This window comes from Pongo abelii, chromosome 18, assembly GCF_028885655.2.
Source record: "Pongo abelii isolate AG06213 chromosome 18, NHGRI_mPonAbe1-v2.0_pri, whole genome shotgun sequence".
Taxonomy (NCBI): Eukaryota; Metazoa; Chordata; class Mammalia; order Primates; family Hominidae; genus Pongo; species Pongo abelii.
In genome coordinates, this window is record NC_072003.2 from 32,541,235 (window position 1) to 32,563,468 (window position 22,234).

At 54.6% G+C, this 22,234-nt stretch overlaps 2 protein-coding genes and 1 long non-coding RNA gene across 4 annotated transcripts; 1 reads left to right on the top strand and 2 right to left on the bottom strand.

The window, feature by feature from the left end:
* Nucleotides 1-2,371: 2,371 nt before the first annotated feature.
* On the bottom strand, nucleotides 2,372-6,888 carry CD2BP2 (CD2 cytoplasmic tail binding protein 2). 2 transcript variants are annotated; one of them, NM_001132257.1, is given in 7 exon segments: nucleotides 2,372-4,695; nucleotides 4,781-4,887; nucleotides 4,968-5,400; nucleotides 5,501-5,658; nucleotides 5,784-5,922; nucleotides 6,204-6,307; nucleotides 6,815-6,888. In NM_001132257.1, coding segments are annotated over 6 exon segments (1,026 nt in total). In that variant the 5' UTR covers nucleotides 6,282-6,307; nucleotides 6,815-6,888; the 3' UTR covers nucleotides 2,372-4,584.
* Nucleotides 6,889-7,082: 194 nt separating this feature from the next.
* On the top strand, nucleotides 7,083-10,433 carry LOC134760382 (uncharacterized). Its single transcript, XR_010137740.1, has 2 exons — nucleotides 7,083-7,683; nucleotides 7,896-10,433. It is a non-coding gene; the product is annotated as an uncharacterized LOC134760382 (long non-coding RNA).
* Nucleotides 8,692-22,035, bottom strand: TBC1D10B (TBC1 domain family member 10B). Its single transcript, XM_002826330.6, has 9 exons — nucleotides 20,831-22,035; nucleotides 17,106-17,205; nucleotides 16,716-16,823; nucleotides 16,511-16,617; nucleotides 11,331-11,445; nucleotides 11,142-11,207; nucleotides 10,776-10,965; nucleotides 10,280-10,434; nucleotides 8,692-10,190 (listed from the first exon to the last, which is right to left on the bottom strand). The coding sequence occupies exons 1-9, from the start codon at nucleotides 21,772-21,774 to the stop codon at nucleotides 9,537-9,539; spliced, it is 2,439 nt and encodes an 812-aa protein (XP_002826376.2). The 5' UTR covers nucleotides 21,775-22,035; the 3' UTR covers nucleotides 8,692-9,536.
* Between the last annotated feature and the right edge of the window lie 199 nt (nucleotides 22,036-22,234).

Here is a 22,234-nt window from a genome sequence, read left to right on the forward strand (position 1 = left end):
GGGCCACTGAACCCTCCCCTGTGAAGCATACCCCCAAGGGTGCCCGGCTTGACAGAGCAAGACCCGGTCTCAAAAAAAAAGTTTTAAGTGAGAAGCAAAGAACTTCACCTCTGTGGTCTTCCTCCCTAAACTCCATAACCCAAGCCTATTCATGAGAAAAAGGATCAGACAAACCCAAATTTTAGGAATATTCAACTGGGTGTGGAGGCTCACACCTGTAATCTCAGCACTGTAGGAGGCTGAGGCGAGAGGATCGCTTGAGCCTGGGAGTTCAAGAACAGCCTGGGCAACATAGTGAGACCTTGTCTCTAGAAAAAAAAAAAAAAAAAAAAAAAGTATATATATATATATATATTTTTTTTTAACTTTAAAAAGTTGTTTTAAAAAGAATATTCTGAGGCCAGGTGCAGTGGCACACACCTGTAATCCCAGCACTTTGGGAGGCCGAGGCGGGTGGATCACCTGAGGTCAGGAGTTTGAGACCAGCCTGACCAACGTGGTGAAACCCCATTTCTCCAAAAAATTCAAAAATTAGCCGGGCGTGGTGGCACACGCCTATAATCCCAGCAACTTGGGAGGCTGAGGCAGGAGAATCACTTGAACCGGGGAGGTGGAGGTTGCAGTGAGCAGAGATCGCACCATTGTACTCCAGCCTGGGTGACAGAGAGAGAGACTCCATCCCCGCACCTGCCAAAAAAAAAAAAAGGAATATTCTACAAAATACAAATCACCACTCCTTGAAACTGTCAAGGTCAACAAAGGTGAAGCCTGAGAAGCCGTCAGGCTGAGGAAGCTAAGTAGATGTGAAAACTAAATATAATGTGGTGTCACAAGGGATCCTGAAGCAGAAAAGGACATTAGGGGAAAACTAGAAAAATGAAAAAAAGTGTCAAGTTGAATTAGTATGAAAAATTTTTAAAAAGAGTGAAGTTGAATCAGTAGTAATGTACTGTACATCCACACAATACACTGTTATTCAACAATAAACACAAGGACTTGGCACTGTGGTTCACGCCTGTAATCACAGCACTTTGAGAAGCCAAGGGGAGCAGATCACCTGAGGTCAGGGGTTCGAGGCCAGCCTGGCCAACATGGTGAGACCCAGTCTCTACTAAAAATACAAAAACTAGCTAGGTGTGGTGGCACAGGCCTGTAATCCCAGCTACTTGGGAGGTTGAAGCAGAATCGCTTGAACCCGGCAAACAGAGGTTGCAGTGAGCCAAGAGCGTGCCACTGCACTCCAGCCTGGGTGACAGAGCAAGACTCCGTCTCAAAAAAAAAAAAAAAACAATAAACATAGATGAAGATATCCACATGGTTGAACTTGAAAGCATAGGGCCAAGTAGAAGCCAGACGCAGAAGACCACATATATGATTCCATTTATCTTCAATGCCCAGAAGAGGCAAATCTAGAGGCAGAAAGTAGATGGGTGGTTGCCAGGGCTGGGGGTTGAGGAAAGGTGGGGAGTAGCGGGGAGGGGCTACTCATGGGTCAGGTTTCTTTCACGGTAGGAAAAAAAGGTTTTAAAATTAGACTGTGGTGATGGTTGCACAACCCTGTGAATATACAAAAAACCACTGAAGGGTACTGAAGCGTGGTGGCAGGTGCTTGTAGCCCCAGCTACTCAGGAGACTGAGGCATGACAATCCCTTGAACCCAGGAGGCAGAGGTTGCAGTGAGCTGAGATCGTGCCATTTGCACTCCAGCCTGCCAACAAGAGCAAAATTCATCTCAACAACAACAACAAAAAAAGCTTACTCAAACAAAAAGTTCATGTTTATATATGTATCTCTCTCTCTTACAAACTGTATACATACAAACTGCATATATACACACATACAACTAAAAAAGAAAAGCATGCTGGCATGCTGGGCACAGTGGCCCACACCTGTAACCCCAGCACTTTGGGAGGCTCATCTGGGAGGATTGGTTGAGTGCAGGAGTTTGAGACTAGCCTGGGCAACATAGCAAGATCCTGTCAGTAAAAAAAAAAAGTTTCTTAATGAGCCAGGTGAAGTGGTACACTCCTGTAGACCCAGCTACTTAGGAGGCTGAGGTGGGAGGATCACTTGAACCCAGGAGTTCAAGGCTGCAGTGAGCTATGATCACACCACTGTACTCCAACCTGGGTGACAGTAAAGCCCTGTCTCTAAAAACAAAACAAACAAAAAGCCAAGGAGTGCTGTTTCAGATGTGCTATAAAGGCCACCCTAGCAAGAGGCAGCCACATTTATAAGTGCTGACAGGGACCTGAAATAGCAATGTGGTCACAGGAAGGGAGAACTTAGTGAGACCAGGTGGTTCATGAGGTGTCCCCTGGATGCACGAGTAATTGTTTCCTATTGGGGCTGTTAACAAATTACCACAAACTGAGAGGCTGAAAACCACACCAATTTATTATCTTACAGTTCTAGAGGTCAGGAGTCCAAAATGGTTTTCACCAGGCTGAAGTCGTGTCAGTGCGGCTTTGTCTCTCCACGGAGGCTCTGGGGCAGAATCCAATGCCTTTTCCAGCTCCTCCAGGGGCCACCTCTTCACCTGGCCCCAGGCCTTCTTGCCATCTTCACAGCCAGAAGCTTCCATGCTTCATTCGCAGACCCTCCTGACTCCCTTTCTCTTATAAGGGCCCCCATGATTACTCAGGGCCCACCTCAACCATCCACGGTCATCTCCCCACCATGAAATCCTGAACTGAAGCACAGGCGCCGGGTCCCTTTTGCCACGCAAGGTAACACTTTCCGAGGTCCTGGGGTTCCAAACCTGGACATCTTTGGGGGCTGTTATTCCACCCACCATCGTCATCAGTGAGGCGGCTTCAGGAGGGGCTGTGAGGTCACGTGAGGTCGGCTTCGGAAGGGCTAGGTTTGAGTGCCTGGAGGACACTGGCAGGAGGCGCCCCTGAGCTCCATCCATTTACCACGCACTCACTCAGCACCCCTGAGAGACTATCCCTGGGGCCTACAGGAGAACCCTGTAGCTCAGCAGCCCTAACACCTGCTTTCCACTTCTGGACCTTTCTGAAATCGACGCATCTTTAGATCAATGGCATCTTACTGTGTCACTGGCAGGCCTCTTCTTTCTTAGTGATGTTTAAAGGAAGGTATCTTACCCCTGATGGCTTCTTGGAGTGAGCAGGCACTAGAATGGGCCTCACAAGAACGTCAGGTAACCCCACTACGCCCTGGCCCCCAAGTCTTTCCTAGTTGCTCGTCTGGCCCTTTCTGCCCTGGGATCCCAAGTGTCCTGCAGCTCCAGTGCCCAGACCCCCGCAACTAACAGGCCACACACATGCTCAGCTCTACAACCACAGTGGGGTCCAGGAGCCACCCCTCCCGCTAGGTGTGCCTAAACCATGGGGGTCTGACCCAGGGGCTCTCTCTCAGCCTGGCTGCAAGCTGAAAACACGTGGGGGCTTCCGAAATACCCAATGCCTGGGCCACAACCTAGACCAACTCAATCTGAATCTCCAAAGAGATATTACAGCTCCCCAGGAGACTCCAAGGGGCAGCCAGAGTGGAAAACCGGAAGAAAGCATCTAACGTGGTGCAAGGGAGGCGTAAGGCAATGCTGGTGGGGCATGGGGGTGGAGGGTGCCAGGCCCAGGCTATACAATTATATCTGTCTATCTCCCATGCCCCTGCCACCAGACTCTGAATTCCTGGAAGGGGACCAATCCAACTACTTCAGTTTCCTCAAGGCACTAGCCCTGTGCCAGGCACATAGTGGGACCCAGAGAATGTAGGCCGCAGGGCCTCAAAGGCCAGGCAGCAAAGGCTTTGTGCCAAGAAAAGTCTGGGAAAGAAGCCCACTGGGTCTGGGCCAGCCCTTTGATTCCTGTGACCTCCAGTGAGTCACTGCCCCTCTCTGTGCCAGTACAATGCACGCTTGGCCCACACTTGGCCACTGAGTTTGCACTTCACTGAAGGGCTGTGGGAACGACGGCAAGGATAGAGGAAAGCCAGATTAGGGAAGACACTGGCTCTCAGAACCTTAGGGATCTCGGTCTTGGGCCACTCATCCCACTTCTGCCCAGCATCTAAGGAGCTTGAGAGGGTGGAGCGAAAGTGAGAGGGTGGAGCGAAAGTAAGAGGGTTCCATGCTCACCCCCAACAGGGTCCCAATGTCTTCTCGATGCCCTGGTCCTTCCGGGCCTAAAAGCTCCACTTCTGGGGCTCTATCCTCTGGTGGCTGCAAGGACAAAGAATCTGAGGTCCTGAAAGCCAAAGACCTAAGAGAAATCGAACAAGAAACCTGGGAGAGGAGCACAGAGTAGCACAGTTGGGGGTGTTTACACGGCAAGCAGAGCCCAGACAGGGAGGCCACAGGACACCTGACAGGCACCTCCAAGGAGGATCTTCATGGGAGCACTCAGGAACCAAGACAAGTCCAAAGGGACTGTGGAGAAGGCCCCTGGCTTCTGGCCATCAGCACAGCCAAGGCCCCAGTACACAACTAAAGGCTTTTATTGGGAAAGGGAAACTGACTGAAAAATGGCCTCCAATTTCCTCGCTGCCTGAGACACTTGGTGCCTCCTCCACAAAGTCCAGGAAAGAAGGGCCCACCAAACTGGCACCCCCGCAGGCTCAGGTGTAGAGGTCAAAGTCAATCCGTTTGGAGTTGTAGAACTGACCACCAGGGGGGTCCAGCTTCCGGCAATAAACACCGTCCGGGAAATAGCCTTCACTCACCCAGGTCTGCAAGAAGAAGGCAGAGCTGGGGAACGACTGACAAGAGTGGGGGAAGCAGGGACAACGCAGAAAGAGGGAGAAAGCAGCTCACCTGCATCTGGGCACTGGTGAAGGGCCCATACAGCTCGGCATCCCCTGTGTTCTCCCACTTATATTCCCACATCACATCCACCAGACCATCTCCCGGCGACTCTGCTTCTAAAATAACAGGCAAAGCCATTTGGCCTCCAGTGTCTCACTTCCTACCCACTGCCCCCTCCTCTGTCCTCCAAGCTCACCTCCTCTCTGGGTAAGGGTTGGGGTCTCCAGTTCCTCCTCCGCCACCTCCTCAGCGAACATGTCCAGGGAGGGTGGGGGTGTGGGATTGTGGGGTCCTAGGGTCTGACACCCCAAACCCTTCAGACGCATAGCCAACCGTTCCCTTGTTTCCTGGTACACGCCAAGGTTGCCCCGGGCCACCATCTGATCGGCCAACCCGGAGAGCCGGTCCAAGCGCTGAGGGGAACTGGGTCGCCCAGGCCCCTTGCTTCCTCTCCCTCCTCCTCGGGCCCCCAGACGCCTCAGTGCCCCAGCCACTGTCTCTCTAGGCAATAGGAGCTCCAAAAGTCCCTCCAAGAGGGCTTGGGCACTCATTGGGGTCTGGCCCAAGCTGTCCTCCTCCTCCGAGTCTGAGGCCTGGCGCTGGCCAGGTGGCCGCTCCCGGATCTTCACCTGTAATGGGAAGATGGAGTGATTTCCCACGAACTGCCACGGGAGCAGGCCCAGCATCTGCCACTCCCAGGCCCCAGCCACGCCAGCCCCTGGGCCGCACCCAGTCAATGTTGTCCAGCCAGCTGTCTCGGATCTGAGCATCCCGGTTCAGGAAGTAGTTGCCATCGGCATCAAAGTGGCCTTCCTCCATCTCCTCCTGCAGGTTAAAAGGTGTGATCCGAACACCCCCCTCGCTGGGGAGTGTGGCTGCCTCCTGACCTGCACCAAAGACACAGGTGCCCTTTTCTAGGCATGGAAAAAAGAGACCGGAGCCTCCCTCGCTCCACACCACCAGAGGCCCCTACTTGTTTCTCCAGCAGAGTGTATTCTTGGGTACAGCTTACCTTCTACATCCTCTGAGGCCAAGATGTCATATTTACTGGAACCCCCATCATCATCATCATCCTCCTCATCGCTATCCAAAGAGTGTTTGCCTTTGAAGCGGCTCCCAGGACCCCCTGACCCAGCCACAGGGTCCACCAGCTGTGAGCACGAGCCAGGAAGTCAACAAATGCAGGTTACTGGCTACTTCCCCAAATGCTTCCGGATCTGGACCCAAATATTCCCCAAGTATTTCAGGATCTCGACTACTTCCCCAAATATTTCAGGACCCACACTGAAGACACTCCCAACCCATTCCTCAGAGAACCTGAAAAAACTAGGCTTTTCTCTGCCTGCCCGCCCCGCCCCGCTCCCGCCAGCTTTCTTCCTCCTCAGGCTTCTAGCTCCTCTTTCCCCCACACAAAGCAGTCTGGCCCCCTCACCTTCTTCTTGGGGACAATGATTTCATCCTCATCCTCCTCATCTCCCACGCCTTGGAAGGTCACTTTCCTCTTTGGCATGACGGGGCAAAGAGATGTTTCTCAAGCTGAGGAAAGGATGCAGAGGAAGGGAATGGGGTGAGGAGGGGACTTGCCGCCAGAGGACCCAGCACAGCAAACATTTTTCCTGGTCTGTGACAGGTACAGTTTGGGAGCGGAGGGAGCACAAAAGCAGGGGCCAAAAGGAAGCTGGCAGCCAGAAAGCCTCCAGGACTTGGGTCTAGCATCCGCGAGTTAAACGGGGCGCGGACGGAGGAGCCGACCCTCTAGATCCCCCGACCCTGGCCGAAAGGAGACAGGCTTCACCACGTGACCGCCCCCAACTCCAGCCCCCGCAGTCTGCGCGCCACCGGCTCCACAGGCTGACCCCCGCCCTCTACCCGGGCTCTCTCGGAGCTCGCCCGGCCCGGGCAGACCCAGGACCTGGCGCTCTCGTCACCCCGTTCCTCCCTGCTCCGAACTCCCAATTCCGTATGGTGAGCCCCAACTGTCCCGGGCTGTGTACAGCTTAGAGGGCCACGGGGATTCGGGCGGTCCCACCCGCGCGCACTCACCTGGGAATCCGCGGGAGGCGAGGGGGAGAAAAGAACAGATGCTTGCGCCAGGGCTACATCCGGGGCACCCGGCCGCCATCACCCGGAAGAGGACTGCGGAAGGCGCCCGGGACGCCCGGAAGTGGCTTCTCTCAGGTTAGGGAACTAACTGGAAGAGCGGGCGGAAGTACGCAATGAGCGAGGGAAGAAGCCTCCACCCTCTCTCCCGCCAGAAGTGACGTCATAGCGTGGGAGGACAATAGTGAGAAGAGGCAACCTAAGAATGCTTAGACTCTGACTGGGCGTGAGAAATGGCCGGAAGTAGCTTCGATTCCCTCATTCAAGCAGTAGAGGCTCTGGAGAAAAACTGGAGCGCATCTGCCTAAAGGGCCGCCCAGGGTCAGGATGGAGGGGCAAAGTCCGAGCAGGGCCAGTGGGTTGTTGCCCCGTTTTCCTGTCCTGGGTTCAAGTCACCCTTCCCCCAGGGCTAAGGGCTCAGCGCCCCTACCGTCTCTTTAGAAATCCTGCCTTCCCACTCCTATGGTCCAGTGGTCAGCCCTCCTAGTCTGAGAGGTGCAGCCTTGCCCTCCCCGAGGGGAAGCCTGGCTCTCCCGATGGCCAGCCTGGGGCCCCTGGACGGCTCTCGGGACGCTTTCTGAACACAGCTCCCTTTAGGACCCAGGGGAAGTAATTTGTCCCACGCCCATACCCTGGGCGAGTTCCTGGTTTCTGAAGTGGGAGAGCTATCACTGGAAAGGTGGCATTGGCACCAGTACCCAGGCCAGAAGCCCCTTGTGCCCTGCTCTCAGGTAGGCCTGGAAAAGGGCAACAGTGCCTTTCTGCAGCATGAAGCCCACCTGAGCAAATAGGGCCTAGCAACTCCTGCCCAGGTAACGGAATGTGGCCCAAGCAGAAGGGGGAATTGGGGAGGTAGCGGGGGTCAGCCCCTGTGCTGGGACCCCTAGCTCTTGACACTCGGAGCCTGCATCCCCCTAAGCCAAGACTGTGCCCAGACAGCACCTGCTGGAGCCAGACGAGGACAGCATGAGAGTTCCCCTACTCTTCCCCCAGGCAACTAGATGGGCCACTTCTCTCTCCCTAGGGGTTTCCTCCCATATTGGATCACGATGAAACTGCACAGAAAGTCCGTGCTCAGTTTCTTCCATGGTTACAGAATACAGGCCCCAGACCAGGAAGGCATCTTGCTAAAGGGGACCCAAAACTTCAGCTACCAGCGCCGATGCTTCATCCTCCGAGGAAACCTCCTCTTCTACCTATAACACTAGACCAACCATGCACCCCTGGGCCTCATCCTGTTAGAGAACTGCCAGGTGGAGCCACACCTTAAGGCCGCAGAACCCTATGCCTTTACCATCCTGACCCCTGGGGTGGAGGGCACAGGTGGGCGGGCCTACAAGCTGGCTGCAGAAACCCAGGAAGAGCTGGAGACTTGGCTGTGAGCACTGGCTGGCGTGAGCTGGAGGCGGCTGGCTGGGCTGCTGCCCCCCCCTCCAAGACCCAATACTGGGAGCTGTGCCAGGCAGCTGGCCAAGAGCCCATCTCATCCCCAGAGGACAGTGGCTTTCTAGCCACTGTGAGTACCCCCCTCCAGCTTCCAGGAGTTGCATGAGCACTTTGAGAAGGAGATTCGGTGCTGCAGGTGGTACATAGAGAGCTCCAGACAGCCAGTGACAATGGAGACAGCAGATCCCAGGCAAAGATGGAGCAGGAGCTCAACCAGTGTCTGATGAGTGACTGAGAGATGGACCCAAAGCCAAGAAGTACCTACTTGCCAAGACAGCAGACTGCTTCAACAGAGACCCAGGTCCTGGCTCTGTCCCTCCCTCCCTTGTCCTTACCCCATCCCCCCTCATCAAATAACAAGGCAGGAGACAGGCCCAGGTACAACAGCAGGTTCTTTTCCGATTCCTCAAAGCGCTGCATAGGGTGGGGGCAGAGACAGAAGAGAATGTAAACATTGGGTTCCACCCCCTGGAGCTCAAGGGAAGACCCTTACCCAGACAGGGACTAACTGGAGGGGTGGAAGGGAACAAGGTGAAAGGTATGAGTCCTCATGAGACAAAGCAGGGGGGCCTGAGAACACAGAGCAAGGTGGGTTTGGAGGGAGCACAGCAGGGTGCAGGAAGGGAGATGGGGGACATTTCCTATTCCAGTGCATGTCCCCTTAAATAAACTGGGTACAGGAGCATTATAGAAGGAGAACCAAAGGACAGAAGACAAAGCGAGCACCCCCACCCCAGGCCAACCCCATCCTCTGTACATAATTACAACACAGAAAGGTCCAGAAGGAGAGCCCTGGCCAGGAAGTGGGGGAGACAGGGAGGGCTGAAGACAGGGAAAAGGAAGCCAGCTCCACCTCATGATAAGGGGAGCCATGGAGTGTAAGAATCTGAAACTGCTGACTCCCATCACCAGGAGTCACCCCTGGGATGACAACGGGCCATTCAGGACAGCACCTAGGAGGGGACCCAGAGGGAACTGGGGCAGGAGCGACAGAGACCCCAGCTGAGCCTCATGGGAGGTGAGAGGCTCCAGACTCATTTGCAGCTGCCCATCTGTCCTGCCCGTGTAGGGATCAGCAGCTGGCGAGGAGATGGGGAACCAAGCCACTTTCCCCAGCGAGGGACAGCCTGACAAGGGGCTAGGGGGTGGCACCTCGGGCCAGGCCTGTTCTTGGCTGAGGGAAAGAGGGGGGCCATGCAGTCCAGCCCCAGGGCAGAGGTCAGAAGTAAGCGTCCTGCCGGGCCTCGGCTGCTGAGGGCCTGTCCCCACCATCGTGGGGGCCTGGGGGCCCATCTGCCTTTCGACGCAGCGAAAGCTTCCGGCCTTGAGCCTTCTTCTCCTGCTTCTGCCGCTCCTTCTCCTGCTTCTCTCGCTCCTTTTCCTGCTTCTCTCGCTCTTTCTCCTGCTTCTGCCGCTCCTTCTCCCGCTCCTTCTCCTGTTTCTCCCGCTCCTTCTCCTGTTTCTGCCGCTCCTTCTCCTGTTTCTGCCGCTCCTTCTCCTGCTTCCGGGTCTCCTTGCTGGAACCCAAGGGGGTGCTATTGCCAGTGGGTGAGGGAAGGGATGGATGCAGTCCCTCAGCAGTGACCACAGGCCCTGGGGCAGGCCCAGCACTGGCTCTGCGGACGGGGGGCGGCGGGGACGGGGCCCCTCCAGCTGCCCGGGAGCCTCGGCTCTTGAGGCCAGGGAGGCTGAGGAGGCTGGAGGAGGGGCCCAGGGGTGGCTGTTGCCACCGGCGCTCCTCGTGGATGGCCCGGGACCCATGCAGTCGCCGTGAGGGCCGATACTGCAGCTCCCCCCGCGTTTCCCGCCACTTCTTGAGCTGGGCTGCATTCTCCCGCTCAATCAGTGCTTCTGTCACCGGCAGATTGGTCACCTGGACAGAGAAGAAATGCGTACCAGAACGGAGCTGAGGGTGGGAGCGGGCTGAGGCAGGCAGGGGCTGTGTTGAGGGCACAGGCCTACCTCATGCACCAGGAAGTCCTCCTGCATGCACTGCTGGGGCAGGTTACGCAGCTGCTCCATGGTCTCATACATGCCTTGGCAGGAGCGCAGCTTCTCCACCGAGCCCAGCGTGTGGCGCAGCAGGACCAGGGCCACCCGGAAGATGATCTTAACGCCTGCAGGGGTGGAGAGTAGAGAGCATGGGGTGGTCAGACCCAGGATCTCAGCCGGTCCTGATCAGGACAGACTCACAGCCCCCATCCCCATCTACTGCCAATCTCAGATGAGGAAACAGGCCCCGTGAAAGGACATGAGCTGCTATCAGTCTCAGGGAGAGCAGGCTCTAGGTTGGTGGCAGAACTAAAATCAGGCCTGTTTCTCCAGCCCCCAGCTGCTTATGGTGAAACCTCCACCCAACAAGTAGCTTTTGTCCATGGACCACCAGAAATATGACAGAACTCCTGATAGCCACCATGGAAACCCCAGCCCCTCATGGCCTGGAGGGCCACAGAAGTACCTTCACAGAAAAACATGTCCCAGACACGCAGCACCGATGCCCAGGGCAGGGTGCGGGCGAAGATGCACATGAACCACTCCGTCATGTAGAGCACAGGGTCGATGCGCTGCCGCCGCAGGTGGCGATGTGCCAGCGGGGAGGCCCGGCGCAGGAGCGCAAAAAAGATCTCCCCGTCCAACTGAATGGCCTCCTGCAGGTGGGACAAGCCATGAGAAGAGGGCCAAGTCAGCTGTGCCCCCATCAGGGAAGAACTGGCCGGCCCTGTGGGCAGAGGCCGGGAAGGCCAGGGTGGGGCAAGGCAGGGACCTCCCTGCAGCCTGGAGGAAACGCCACAGCCCTGGATGCACCCAGCCTCCAGACACTCACCAGCCCTGCACTGTAGTAACCTGGGAGGTACTTGTCGCAGATCTGCACCAGGCACCAAAAGGCTTGCTGAGAAGAGCAAGAACAAGGAGGAGGGGTGGGGCCTGAGAAGCAGGGAGCAGGGAGCTCCCCCATCACCACTGTGGGCTGAGATCCCCCCTGCCCCTCCCGGCCCAGGACCAGGGCACTGACCTCCGCAGGCATGTGCATGAGCAGGACCGCAGCCACCGGGGCCTGGGCCTGGCAGTAACCCTCGTCAGGCCGGTAGATGGTGTAGGCCTTCAGGATTCGGTACAGGTCTTGTTGCCTGTGGGGGTTGGGGAAGACTGTGAGGGCAGTCACAGGGGCTGAGAGCTCTGTCCCCAAACCCAGTTCCAGATTCGTCCCAGAGCTTTACCACCAGGCTCCTCCATCCACCTGCCCAGTCCTGGTGAGCGAGCTTCAGCTAAAGGCTCAGCCCACAGCAGAGCACTCCAGGCCCCGGGGCTCCGCCTTTGGCTACATACTCCACATGCTCCCGGCCATCCCAGCACAGGCTGCACCCTTGCCCTCCTTCCTCTGCCACATCCCAGAAACCTTCCAGGTCATTTTCTCCAGGAAGCTTTCCACAGCCACAGCATCAGCCCTCCTCTAGCACTAAATGTCTTTGTCACTCCAAAGCAGGAGCTCCCCAGGGCAGGGCCTGCCTTATCGGTCTCACTGGATTTCATGGTTCTTGGGGAAGGCTTGGAAGCCAGCTGTGCCTCAGCCCTTTCTCTTGTCTCTGCATCTAAAAGAATAAAATCTGTACCCCAGACCTGCTCCTCTTGAGGGTGCCCCACTGCCGTGTCCAGGACTTCTATTCACTCAGCCCCACATCAGAAAAGAGCCCCTTCCTCCAAGCCTAAGCAGCGCTGCACCCTGAATTCCATTCCTGCCTGCTCCTCTCCACCTCCACAGCCATTCACAGCTCAGACCTCCATTTCTTGCCCATAAAAAATGACCTCCCAGATCCTCTCCCTGCCTCCAGTCTCACACATCCTCCTCCTGACCACTTCCCAGAATAGCTTTTCCCAAAACTCCAGGCATTCAAGTGTGATCTTCATCTGTATTTTATCTGCATACCACCCTACTATTATTTACTTGACATTTTTTCTCCACTTTGCAAGAGCAGCCACGAAATGACAGGTTTGATATGGTTATTTTACCTAATGCATATTAAAATAAATATGTAACTTCCACAAGCACCCACACCCATCACCCACCTGCCTGCTTCCGTCTCCCTGCCTTCTCCCTGTTGCTATGGGTGAAGAGTCTGTGATCCTGGCAAGCACTTCCTTTCCACTTGGGCCCAGGATCCCATCCCTTCTCGCGTGTACAGGCCACCACTCCAACAACCCTCCCCTTGCTCCTGCACTATCAATTTCTCTCTCCACCATTCCCACAAGCATACCCACATGCTGTTATTTGAGTTTCCAAAAAAAAAAAAAAAAGTCTCTTCACCAGGCGCAGTAGCTCGCGCCTGTAATCCTAGCACTTTGGGAGGCCAAGGTGGGCGGGTCACCTGAGGTCAGGAGTTCGAGACCAGCCTGGCCAACATGGCAAAACCCCATCTCTACTAAAAATACAAAAATTAGCCAGGTGTGGTGGCGGGCACCTGTGATCCCAGGTACTTGGGAGGCTAAGGTGGGAGAATCACTTGAATCTGGGAATCTGGGAGGCAGAGGCTGCAGTGAGCCAAGATCACACCACTGCACTCCAGCCTGGGCGACAGTCCAGCTCTGTCTCAAAAAAAAAAAAAAAAAAAAGTCTCTTCACCCCTCTCTTCCCTCCAAATACCACACTTTCTTTCCTTACCTATAGACTCACTGTCTTCAATTTCTTTCCTCCCATTCTCCAGTCAGGGTTTCACCCACTGCTCCACACAAAACTGTTTTTGTTTGAGACGGAGTTTCACTCTCGTTGCCCAGGCTGGAGTGCAATAGTGCGATCTCGGCTCACTGCAACCTCTGTCTCCCAGGTTCATGCAATTCTCCTGTCTCAGCCTCCCGACCATGCCCGGCTAGTTTTGTATTTTTAGTAGAGACGGGGCTTCTCCATGTTGGTCAGGCTGGTCTCAAACTCCTGACCTCAGGTGATCCGCCTGCCTCAGCCTCCCAAAGTGCTGGGATTACAGGCGTGAGCCACCGCGCCTAGCCACAAAACTGTTTTTTTTCCTTTGAGACGGAGTTTCACTCTTGTTGCCCAGGCTGGAGTGCAATGGCGCGATCTCGGTTCACTGAAACCTCTGCCTCAGCCTCCCGAGTAACTGGGATTACAGGCACCTGCCACCACACCAAGCTAATTTTTTTTTTTTTTTTTTGAGACAGAATCTCCTCTGTCGCCCAGGCTGGAGTGCAGTGACACGATCTCAGCTCACTGGAAGCTCTGTCTCCTGGGTTCACGCCATCCTCCTGCCTCAGCCTCCCGAGTAGCTGGGACTACAGGCACCTGCCACCATGCCCGGCTAATTTTTTGTATTTTTTGGTAGAGACGGGGGTTTCACCGTGTTAGCCAGGATGGTCTCGAACTCCTGACCTCATGATCTGCCCGCCTCGGCCTCCCAAAGTGCTGGGATTACAGGCGTGAGCCACCACGCCTGGCCTTTTAAAAATATTTTTAGTAGAGACGGGGTTTCACCATGTTGGCCAGGCTGGTCTTGAACTCCTGACCTCAGATGATCTACCCGCCTTGGCCTCCCAAAGTGCTGGGATTACAGGCGTGAGCCACCGCACCCAGCCACAAAACTGTTTTTAACATGGTCACTAATGACTTCTCCAGTGTTCAATCCAGAGGTCAATTTTCAGGCTGGACTTTATTGGACCCTTCAGCAGCACTTCACACAGCTGATGCTTGAAACCCCGCTTCACTTTGCTCCCAATCACATGCTCCTGGTCCTCCTCCTACCTCTACCTTCTCATTCCAGTCTCCTTTACCAGCTCTTTCTCATCTTCCCATTCTCAAACTATTGGAGCTGCAGGGCTCAATCGCTGGACATTTCGCATCAATTCCTTTTGTATCTACACTTGTTGCCTTTGTGACTTCATCCAGTTTCGTGGGTAAGATTTAGTCCCTCTATAAGTCGACGACTCTTAATTTCCAATTTATCTCCAGTTTAAACATCTGCCCTGAAATCCAGGTTTGTGTATACTGTACACTGAACTTACATCTCCATCTAGAGGTCCAATAAGCATTTTAAACTTAATGTTCCCTGCTGGGCATGGAGACTCACACCTGTAATCCCAGCACTTTGGGAGGCCGAGGTGAGCAGATCACTTGAGGTCAGGAGTTCGAGACCAGCCTGGCCAACATGGCAAAACCCCATCTCTACTAAAAATACAAAACTTAGCTGGGCATGGTGGCGGGCGCCTGTAATTCCAGCTACTCAGGAGGCTGAGGCAGGAGAATTGCTTGAACCCAAGAGGCAGAGGTTGCAGTGACCCAAGGTAGTGCCACTGCATTCCAGCCTGGGCAACAGAGCAAGACTTCGTCTCAAAAAATAAAAATAAAAAATAAACATTCCAAAACTGAGCTCCTGATACGCCCCCCACAGCTACCTTTACCCCATCTGTATTAGTAAACAGCAACTCCATTCTTCTCATTTCTCAGGCCAAAAACCCTACTCCCCTCTCTCCTCTCACACTGCATGTCTAATCCATTGGCAAATCCCTTTGACTCGACCTTCAAAATATATCCAGAATCCAACCACTTCTCCCCATACTCCCGCTGCTACCATGCTGGTCTAGCTCTCACCCCTCTCCTGGATTACAGGAAGTCTCCTAACTGGTCCGTTTCTTTCCTTATCTCCCTATAGTCTGTTCTCAGCATGGTAGCCAGAATGACCCTTTTAAAACATAAGCAGGATCAAGTCATTTGTAACCCCATCCCCACTCACATTCTCTATTTCCCTCTTGCTTTAAACTCCTCTTTAGGCCCAGGCACAGTGGCTCACGCCTGTAATCCCAGCACTTAAGGAGGCTGAGGCGGGCGGATTGCTTGAGCCCAGGAGTTCAAGACCAGCCTGGGCAACATGATGAAAACCCATCTCTATCAAAAAACAAATAAAAGTAAAAATAAAAATAACTTCCTCTTTAATGCTTACCATCATTTCACATACAACATACTTTCCTTTCCCTGATTTATTGTTTGTCCCCACTAAAATATAAACACCATGAGAGAAGTTTTTGGTTTTTTGTTCACTGCAATCATTTGTGACTGGACAGTGCCTGGCAGATAGCAGATGCTCAATAAATATTGGCTAAAGAATGAATTATTGATTAAAAATATTGTCTGGCTGACCGTGGTGGCTCACGCCTATAATCCTAGCACTTTGGGAGGCTGAGACAGGTGGATCACCTAAGGTCAGGAGTTCGAGACCAGCGTGGCCAACATGGTGAAACCCCGTCTCTACTAAAAATACAAAAATTAGCCAGGTGTGGTGGTGCGCACCTGTAATCCCAGCTACTTGGGAGGCTGAGGCAGGAAAATCACCTGAATCCAGGAGGCAGAGGTTGCAGTGAGCCAAGATCGTGCCACTGTACTCCTGCCTCGGTGACAAGAGCAAAAATCCATCTCAAAAAAAAAAAAAAAAAAAAAAAAAGAACAAAAAACCCATCTGGTCAGGTGCGGTGGCTCACACTTGTAATCCCCAGCATTTTGGGAGGCCGAGGCGGGCAGATCACTTGAGGTCGGGAGTTCAAGACCAGTCTGGCCAACATGGCGAAACCCCATCTCTGCTAAAAACACAAAAATGAGCTGGGCACGATGGTGTGCACCTATAATCCCAGCTACTCAGAAGGCTGAGGCATGAGAATTGCTTGAACCTGGAAGGCAGAGGTTGCAGTGGGCTGAGATCACACCACTGCACTCCAGCCTGGGCAACAAAGGGAGACTCCATCTCAAAAAACAAAACAAAAGTCCATCAGAGAACTCCCTAAGATGATCATCTTGCATACTACTAGGGAACAGTATATACTGACATCTGGAGGAAGCTTGGTCTATAGAACAAAATTCCAAATGCTTTGGCATAGCATTTAAGGGTCCCTGGTGATCTTTTCCATAACCCCAGGCAGGAAAACCCTGCCCCACTGCTGTAGCTCCCACCCCTCCAAAACCCAGCCCAAATGCAAGCTCTTCAAGGAGCCCATGATGTGCCCCCACACACAACCCAAGTCAAGTCTCCTTCCCAGGACAGTTCCTTTGACATGGCTTGACACTTAGTCCATTACAGATCACTCTTCTACAAGTCCGGAAGGGCAAAAACCACTTTCAGCTCAGTCTTGTATCCACCTAGATAAAAGGTGGATCCTCCAGCCAATGTTTGCTGACTGATCCCCATGGTCCGGCCACCTTACCCATGCCCCCCTCGAGCAGCAAACATCTCGTGGAAAGGGAACTGGCGGTGCAGGTCCTTCTCAATCACATCCAGCCACTTGGGGTCCCCAGGAGCCCGTTCCAGCTCCTGCAGTGGGACAGTGGGGATTACCTCAGCATCTGGGGGAACTGATACCCCTTGCACAGACAGGGCCACATGTCCCCACACCTTGGAGCTGCACGCACCTCAAACTTTCCTGGGTTCTGCTCCAGAAGTTCCTTGCTATTAGACAGGTACTGCCAGGCCTTGGCTCTGAGAGAGGAGGGGATCCCCTTCCGGCAGCGCAGCTTCACCTAAGGCAAAGTGGCAGGAGGGGGTCAGCTTCAAGGGCCGGCACAGCCTCCAAGCTTTCCCCAGCAGTCCACAAACTCCCTGGATACTCCCCCAACATCCCATAAGCTTGATTCCACTGGACCTGGCCTGGACTTCTATTTTTAAAGCCATTCCCCCGCCAGGGCCCATCTATCCCCAGTGTGGTCCAGGGGGCAGATATTATCAGCTTCCTGGGCTTCCCTAGAGCACATGCTGCCCCTCCCAACTTGTGCATTGCCCTGCCCACCATTCAGCCCTCAAACCTTCTGGAATCGCCGTGACAGCCACTTATCCCAGTTACTGAACATGTCCAGCCATTTGAGCTCCCGCTGCCGAGCCACGTCCACGGGAATGGAGCTCTCTCTGCAGGGTAGGGGGAGCACGAAAGGGGTCAGTAGCAATAGTGTAAAACCTGCATTGCAGGGGGAACTGAGGCAAGCCACCTCCCCAAGCTCAAACGAGAAACTGGACAGTCTGTGAGCTACCAAACATCAGGATGTCTAGCCACTTGGGCATCCCAAGGCACACTGAAAGGGCTTCCTTCCCTGATGAATCTCTATTCAGAGGTCATATTTAAATCTCACTTCTGACACATCCAAATCTGGGGAGAGAGTATGGAGTATTTTAAAGCCACATTTTGCATTAGATCTGGATCCAAGTCCTAGCTTTACCATTTATTCATTGTGTGACCTTGGGCAAATCACTTAATTTTGCTAAGCCCAATTTCCTCATCTGTAAGGTGGAGAAAGTAACAATATCTACCCAAAGGGATTTGTTGAGTTTATACAAAATAACACACAGCGAAGTGCCCATTAAGTAATACCTTACTATCCATAAAATAAAATACCCTAGAGGGCCAGGCATGGTAGCTCATGCCTGTAATCCCAGCACTTTGGGAAGCAGAGGCAGGAGGATCACTTGAGGCCAGGAGTTCAAGGCCAGCCTGGGCAACATAACGAGATTCTGTCTCTACAAAAAATAAAAATAAAATAATAAAATAGGCCAGGCATGGTGGCTCCCGCCTGTAATCCCAGCACTTTGGGAGGCCGAGGCGGGCGGATGACTTGAGGTCAGGAGTTTGAGACCAGCCTGGACAACATGGTAAAACCCCGTCTCTACTATAAATACAAAAATTAGCCAGGCATGGTGGCACGTGCTTGAAATCCCAGCTATTCCCGAAGCTGAGGCACGAGAATCGCTTGAACCCGGGAGGCAGAGGGTGCAGTGAGTCGAGACTGTGCCACCGCACCCCAGCCCGGATGACAGAGCGAGACTCCATCTCAAAAAATAATAATAAAATAAAATACAGAACAAATGCACTTCTGTCTCTTTAGACGCAACCATCTGAGTTTTGTCCTATCAAACGTTTGCGATCCCTTGGGTCACCTGCAATTTACTTTACCTCCTCCTCCCTGAAATCACCCCAGGCAAATAAAGGACTCCCTGCCCTATTTACTCACTGTTCTGTCAGAGGTTCATACTCATGGTGCCCCATCATTCTTCAAACAGTTACTTGTAGGAGCCAGTACTAGGTGAGTGGAACGGAAGAAAGCTTGGGTCTTAAGAATCAAACCCACCTAAGTTCAAATTTCAGTTCTGTCTCTGCGACAATGGGGAGCCTTGGCAAGGATGACCTAAGTCCCTTCCTCAATTATAAAAAGACACCACCGGGCCAGGCATGGTGGCTCATGCCTGTAATCCCAGCACTTTGGGAGGCCGAGGTGTCAGAAGTGAGAAGAAGATCACCTGAGGTCGAGAGTTCAAGACCAGCCTGGCCAACATGGTGAAACCCTGTCTCTACTAAAAATACAAACTCAGCCGGGTGTGGTGGCACATGCCATCAATCCCAGATACTCGGGAGGCTGAGGCAGGAGAATCGCTTGAACCTGGGAGGCGGAGGTTGCAGTGAGCCAAGATCGCACCATTGCACTCCAGCCTGGGCAACAAGAGCAAACCTCCATCTCAAAGAAAAAAACAAAAACAAAAAAAACACCACCACCACCTACATCACAAAGTTATGAGAAGACTATTGAGAAACTGCATATAAACAACTGTTAAATAGAAGGGGCTCGTTAAATGGTAGTTTCCTTTGTTCTAAAAGCTCCTCAAACAGAGAGACCATCTCTCATTAATTTCTATCATAAGTCAGCTACAAACTCTCCAAGGGCTGGGAAGAGTAAGATACGTTCTGGCCCTCAAGAAGGTTACGGCCTAGGAGGAGCAATAACTGTAATACAGTATGGGAAATGCAATGACAAAGATGCACCAAAGACACATCTAATTGGAGTGGGGACAGTGGGTATCAGGGAAGGCTTCCTGGAGGAGGGGACATCTGAGGTAAGCCATGAAGAAATGAGTAGAACTTAGCAGGCAAAAAAAGGGGAGAAGAGCACTCCTGGCAGGTGCACAGCCTGAATATGACAGGGAAAGGACTACAACTAGTTCAGCAGGACCACAGCGCAAAGCACCCGGTGAGGAGTGGTGGCAAAGGTGACCAGAGAGGCTGTGCACAGGCCAAAGAACCTGAACTTCATCCTGTGGACAGCAGCGAGCCGCTGAACGCTGTGAAAGTAACGTGGATTACAGTCAGTCTTGCCCAAGAGGTAGAGTTCTCTGGCATGGAAGTTGATCTTAGAGGGACAAAGCTACAAAGCAGAGAAACAGCACCCGGCACAGTGCCTGGCACACAAGAGGGACTCCCTCAAACTGAATTTAGCCCTAGTTCCTCAGGACAGCCTGTTATTGAGGAGAGAGCCACTGGTCACACAGATCCAGATTATTTGAGGGGACAATTCGCTCAACTGCACTAATTGTTTCTTCATCTGTAAACCGAGTCCTCATGACTAGAAGGCACCAGGGTCAAACCTCAGTTGCTTTCCCATCTAAGACCCTGAATGCTGGTACCCAATCAAAGGCTTTCTGATTTTGGTTGGCTCACGAACCCTGCCTGGAAAACTCTCCCACAGGGCTTTCCCCCATCCCTGCACCTATAGCCCAGACTAAATCAATCCTACTTACTCTCCACGATTCAGAGCAGGTTCAGCTGACTCCCTGCTCTAGGTGCGCTCAGCAAACCCTCTGGGGATCTCTAGGCTAAACCCGAGGTCTTCTATTGAAACCAACTGTTTAAGTACTTGTCTTTCTCTCCAGATGATTGGCTCCTTGAAAGGACTATTTTAGCCTTAGCACCTGGGGCCTGACACCTGGGGGCCCAGGCGATGCTGTAGGCTGACTGGCCCAGCAGGTCAAAGGGGCACAGGAACAACGGGCAGGATCCAGAGAGGGGGAAGGAAGAAGTCAGAGGCAATCACCCCCCCACCTCGGGAGTGACTCAGGCCCCGGAGAGAACTAGGAAAGAGTCAGCCCGGCTGCGGAGATGAGGAAATGGAGAAGAGGCCTCTCCCACCCCATTTACTTCAGTGCACATACAAGACTGCCCTGTTTCACAGCGGGGTCCTGACTGCGCGGTCTCCCTTCCATCAGCCAGACTTCCCCACTTCTCTACTCCATCCCTGGGACCTAGGGTTATGGGGGAAGGGAGGTGCCTGCATCCCTCCCAGGCTATCTACCCCCAAGGGACCAAGGGTCTCTACCAGAACCGTCGCCCAGCCAACCCTCCAGAATATCCGGCCTGTAGCTGGAGTTCCCCATCAAAGAGCTGCGATGACCTCAGGTATCATCTCATTCAATCCACTTTATAGAGGAAGAAACTGAGGCACAGAAATGGGGAAGCCACTAGCTCAAGGGCACACAACCCATCAAAGGCAAGGCTTAAACTCAGACCTCTTGACCCCTGGTCTGAAACTCCACTAACATGCCAATGTCACAGGCACCTCAGGATGCTCAAGACACGGCAGCTCGCGCTGATCACCCCCGTGGATCCTCAGAGGAGGCTGGGCTGCCAGAGTCTGGGCAAAGTGTATCGTTTCGCCCTCCCCCAACCTCTGCTTCCCCGAGGCGGTCCCGCTGGGTGCCCACTGGTACTCACAGGCTGCCGGAGTACTGGCTGCCCCCAAGGAAGCCATACTTGTCCGTCTTGCGCAGGGCCAGACCGTTTATCTCTGAGTCTGAGCCCATGGAGCTCACATCATCCGCCAAGGACTCCAAGGTCCCAGACATGAGGCTCACGGAGTCCAAGTAACTCAGCGTGTCCGGGGCCTGCCCTCGAGGCCCAGAGATGCCAGGTCCCAGGCTGGACGTGGAGCCCAGGTCTTGAGAGTTTTCAGCAGGCTCCGGAGCTGGGGTCACGGTCACGACAGCTACCGGAGCCTCACAAGTCCCAGAGGGGCCTGTGCCAGGGCCTGAGGGGTCCTCAGGAGCCTGTCCTGCTGATGCTGATGTTGCTGCGGCAGCTCCATGCCCACCTGTCACTTGTCCTGATGCACTCCATGCAGTCACTCCTGAGGCCACTGTGGTTCCCGGCTTGGGGGCAAGCGGGGGTTTGGCGGTCAGGGCCCCAGGAGCCGTTCTGGAAGGGGTCCTGGTAGGGGTCCCGGTGGGGGTCCCTGGTCCTGGGGCGGGTGAGGGTCGAGCCTCCTCTGTCTTCGGAGAGTCTGCCCCTGCGGCCAGAGCCCTCGACGTCTCAACTCCAGCCACCGTCGCGGGCTCTGGGGGTTCCGGGCCGGAGGGGACCTGTGGCTTTGGGGCTTCGGGCGAGGCCTCCAGGGTCAGCACCACCACCGTGCTGCCCGTGACGGCCGGGGCTGGGGCCGGAGCCGGAGCAGAGGTCTGGGCCGACCCCGGGATCCAGGCGGGCCGCGCCTCCCCGGGGGCCACCAGGGTGACGGGGGCCGAAGTGGCCGTAGTCACTGGAGGTCCCGGAGCCACCACCACGACGGGCCCGGCCCGGGAACCCCGGGGCGGCGGCGAGGGGGCCGCGGGGGCGCCATGACGGCGCGGCGGCGCCACCAGGGGCGCCGGGCCCGTCTCCATGGCCGTGGGCCGCCCCTCACATCCCCCCGCCGGGGAGGCCGCAGAAGGCGCCGCCCCTCGGGCCTCCCGGCGAGGCCAGCCGTGAAAGGGGAGAGGGCGAAGGGCGCGGCTCGGCGCGCGCCGGGGGCGGGGCAGGGGTCGGGGGGCACCGCGCGCCGGGGTCTCTCTCGTGCCCTCTCACCCCCTCGCGCGCTCTCGCCACCGCCCCCTCCCTCCCGCTTGGGGCGAGCCGCCGACCTCGCGCCTGCGCACACGCCGCAGAGCCGGCTCCGCGGCCAGCGTCTCGGCGTTCCACGCCTGCGCGCGGACTGGCCCATCGCGCTCCTTTTTTCTCCCGCCTAGTCAGAATATTTGGACGAATAGTGGGAGAGAGAGAACTGGACTTCTGCCAATCGTTGCAATCGTGGGCGGGGCTGGAGGCGAAAAGGGGGTGGGTCATCTGGAAAGAGGAAACGGAGAA

Bases quoted from the DNA above. Each gene is read 5' to 3' on its own strand.
- CD2BP2 (XM_054533068.2), bottom strand. From the start codon at position 6,281: ATGCCAAAGAGGAAAGTGACCTTCCAAGGCGTGGGAGATGAGGAGGAT. The intron at 5,923-6,203 runs GTGAGGGGGCCA...TCGTGCTCACAG, and splicing joins TCATTGTCCCCAAGAAGAAG to CTGGTGGACCCTGTGGCTGG. The intron at 4,888-4,967 runs GTGAGCTTGGAG...CTGTTATTTTAG, and splicing joins AACCCTTACCCAGAGAGGAG to AAGCAGAGTCGCCGGGAGAT.
- TBC1D10B (XM_002826330.6), bottom strand. From the start codon at position 21,774: ATGGAGACGGGCCCGGCGCCCCTGGTGGCGCCGCCGCGCCGTCATGGC. The intron at 17,206-20,830 runs GTGAGTACCAGT...CCTACCCTGCAG, and splicing joins AGCCAGTACTCCGGCAGCCT to AGAGAGCTCCATTCCCGTGG. The intron at 16,618-16,715 runs GTGCGTGCAGCT...GTCCCACTGCAG, and splicing joins AGAACCCAGGAAAGTTTGAG to GAGCTGGAACGGGCTCCTGG.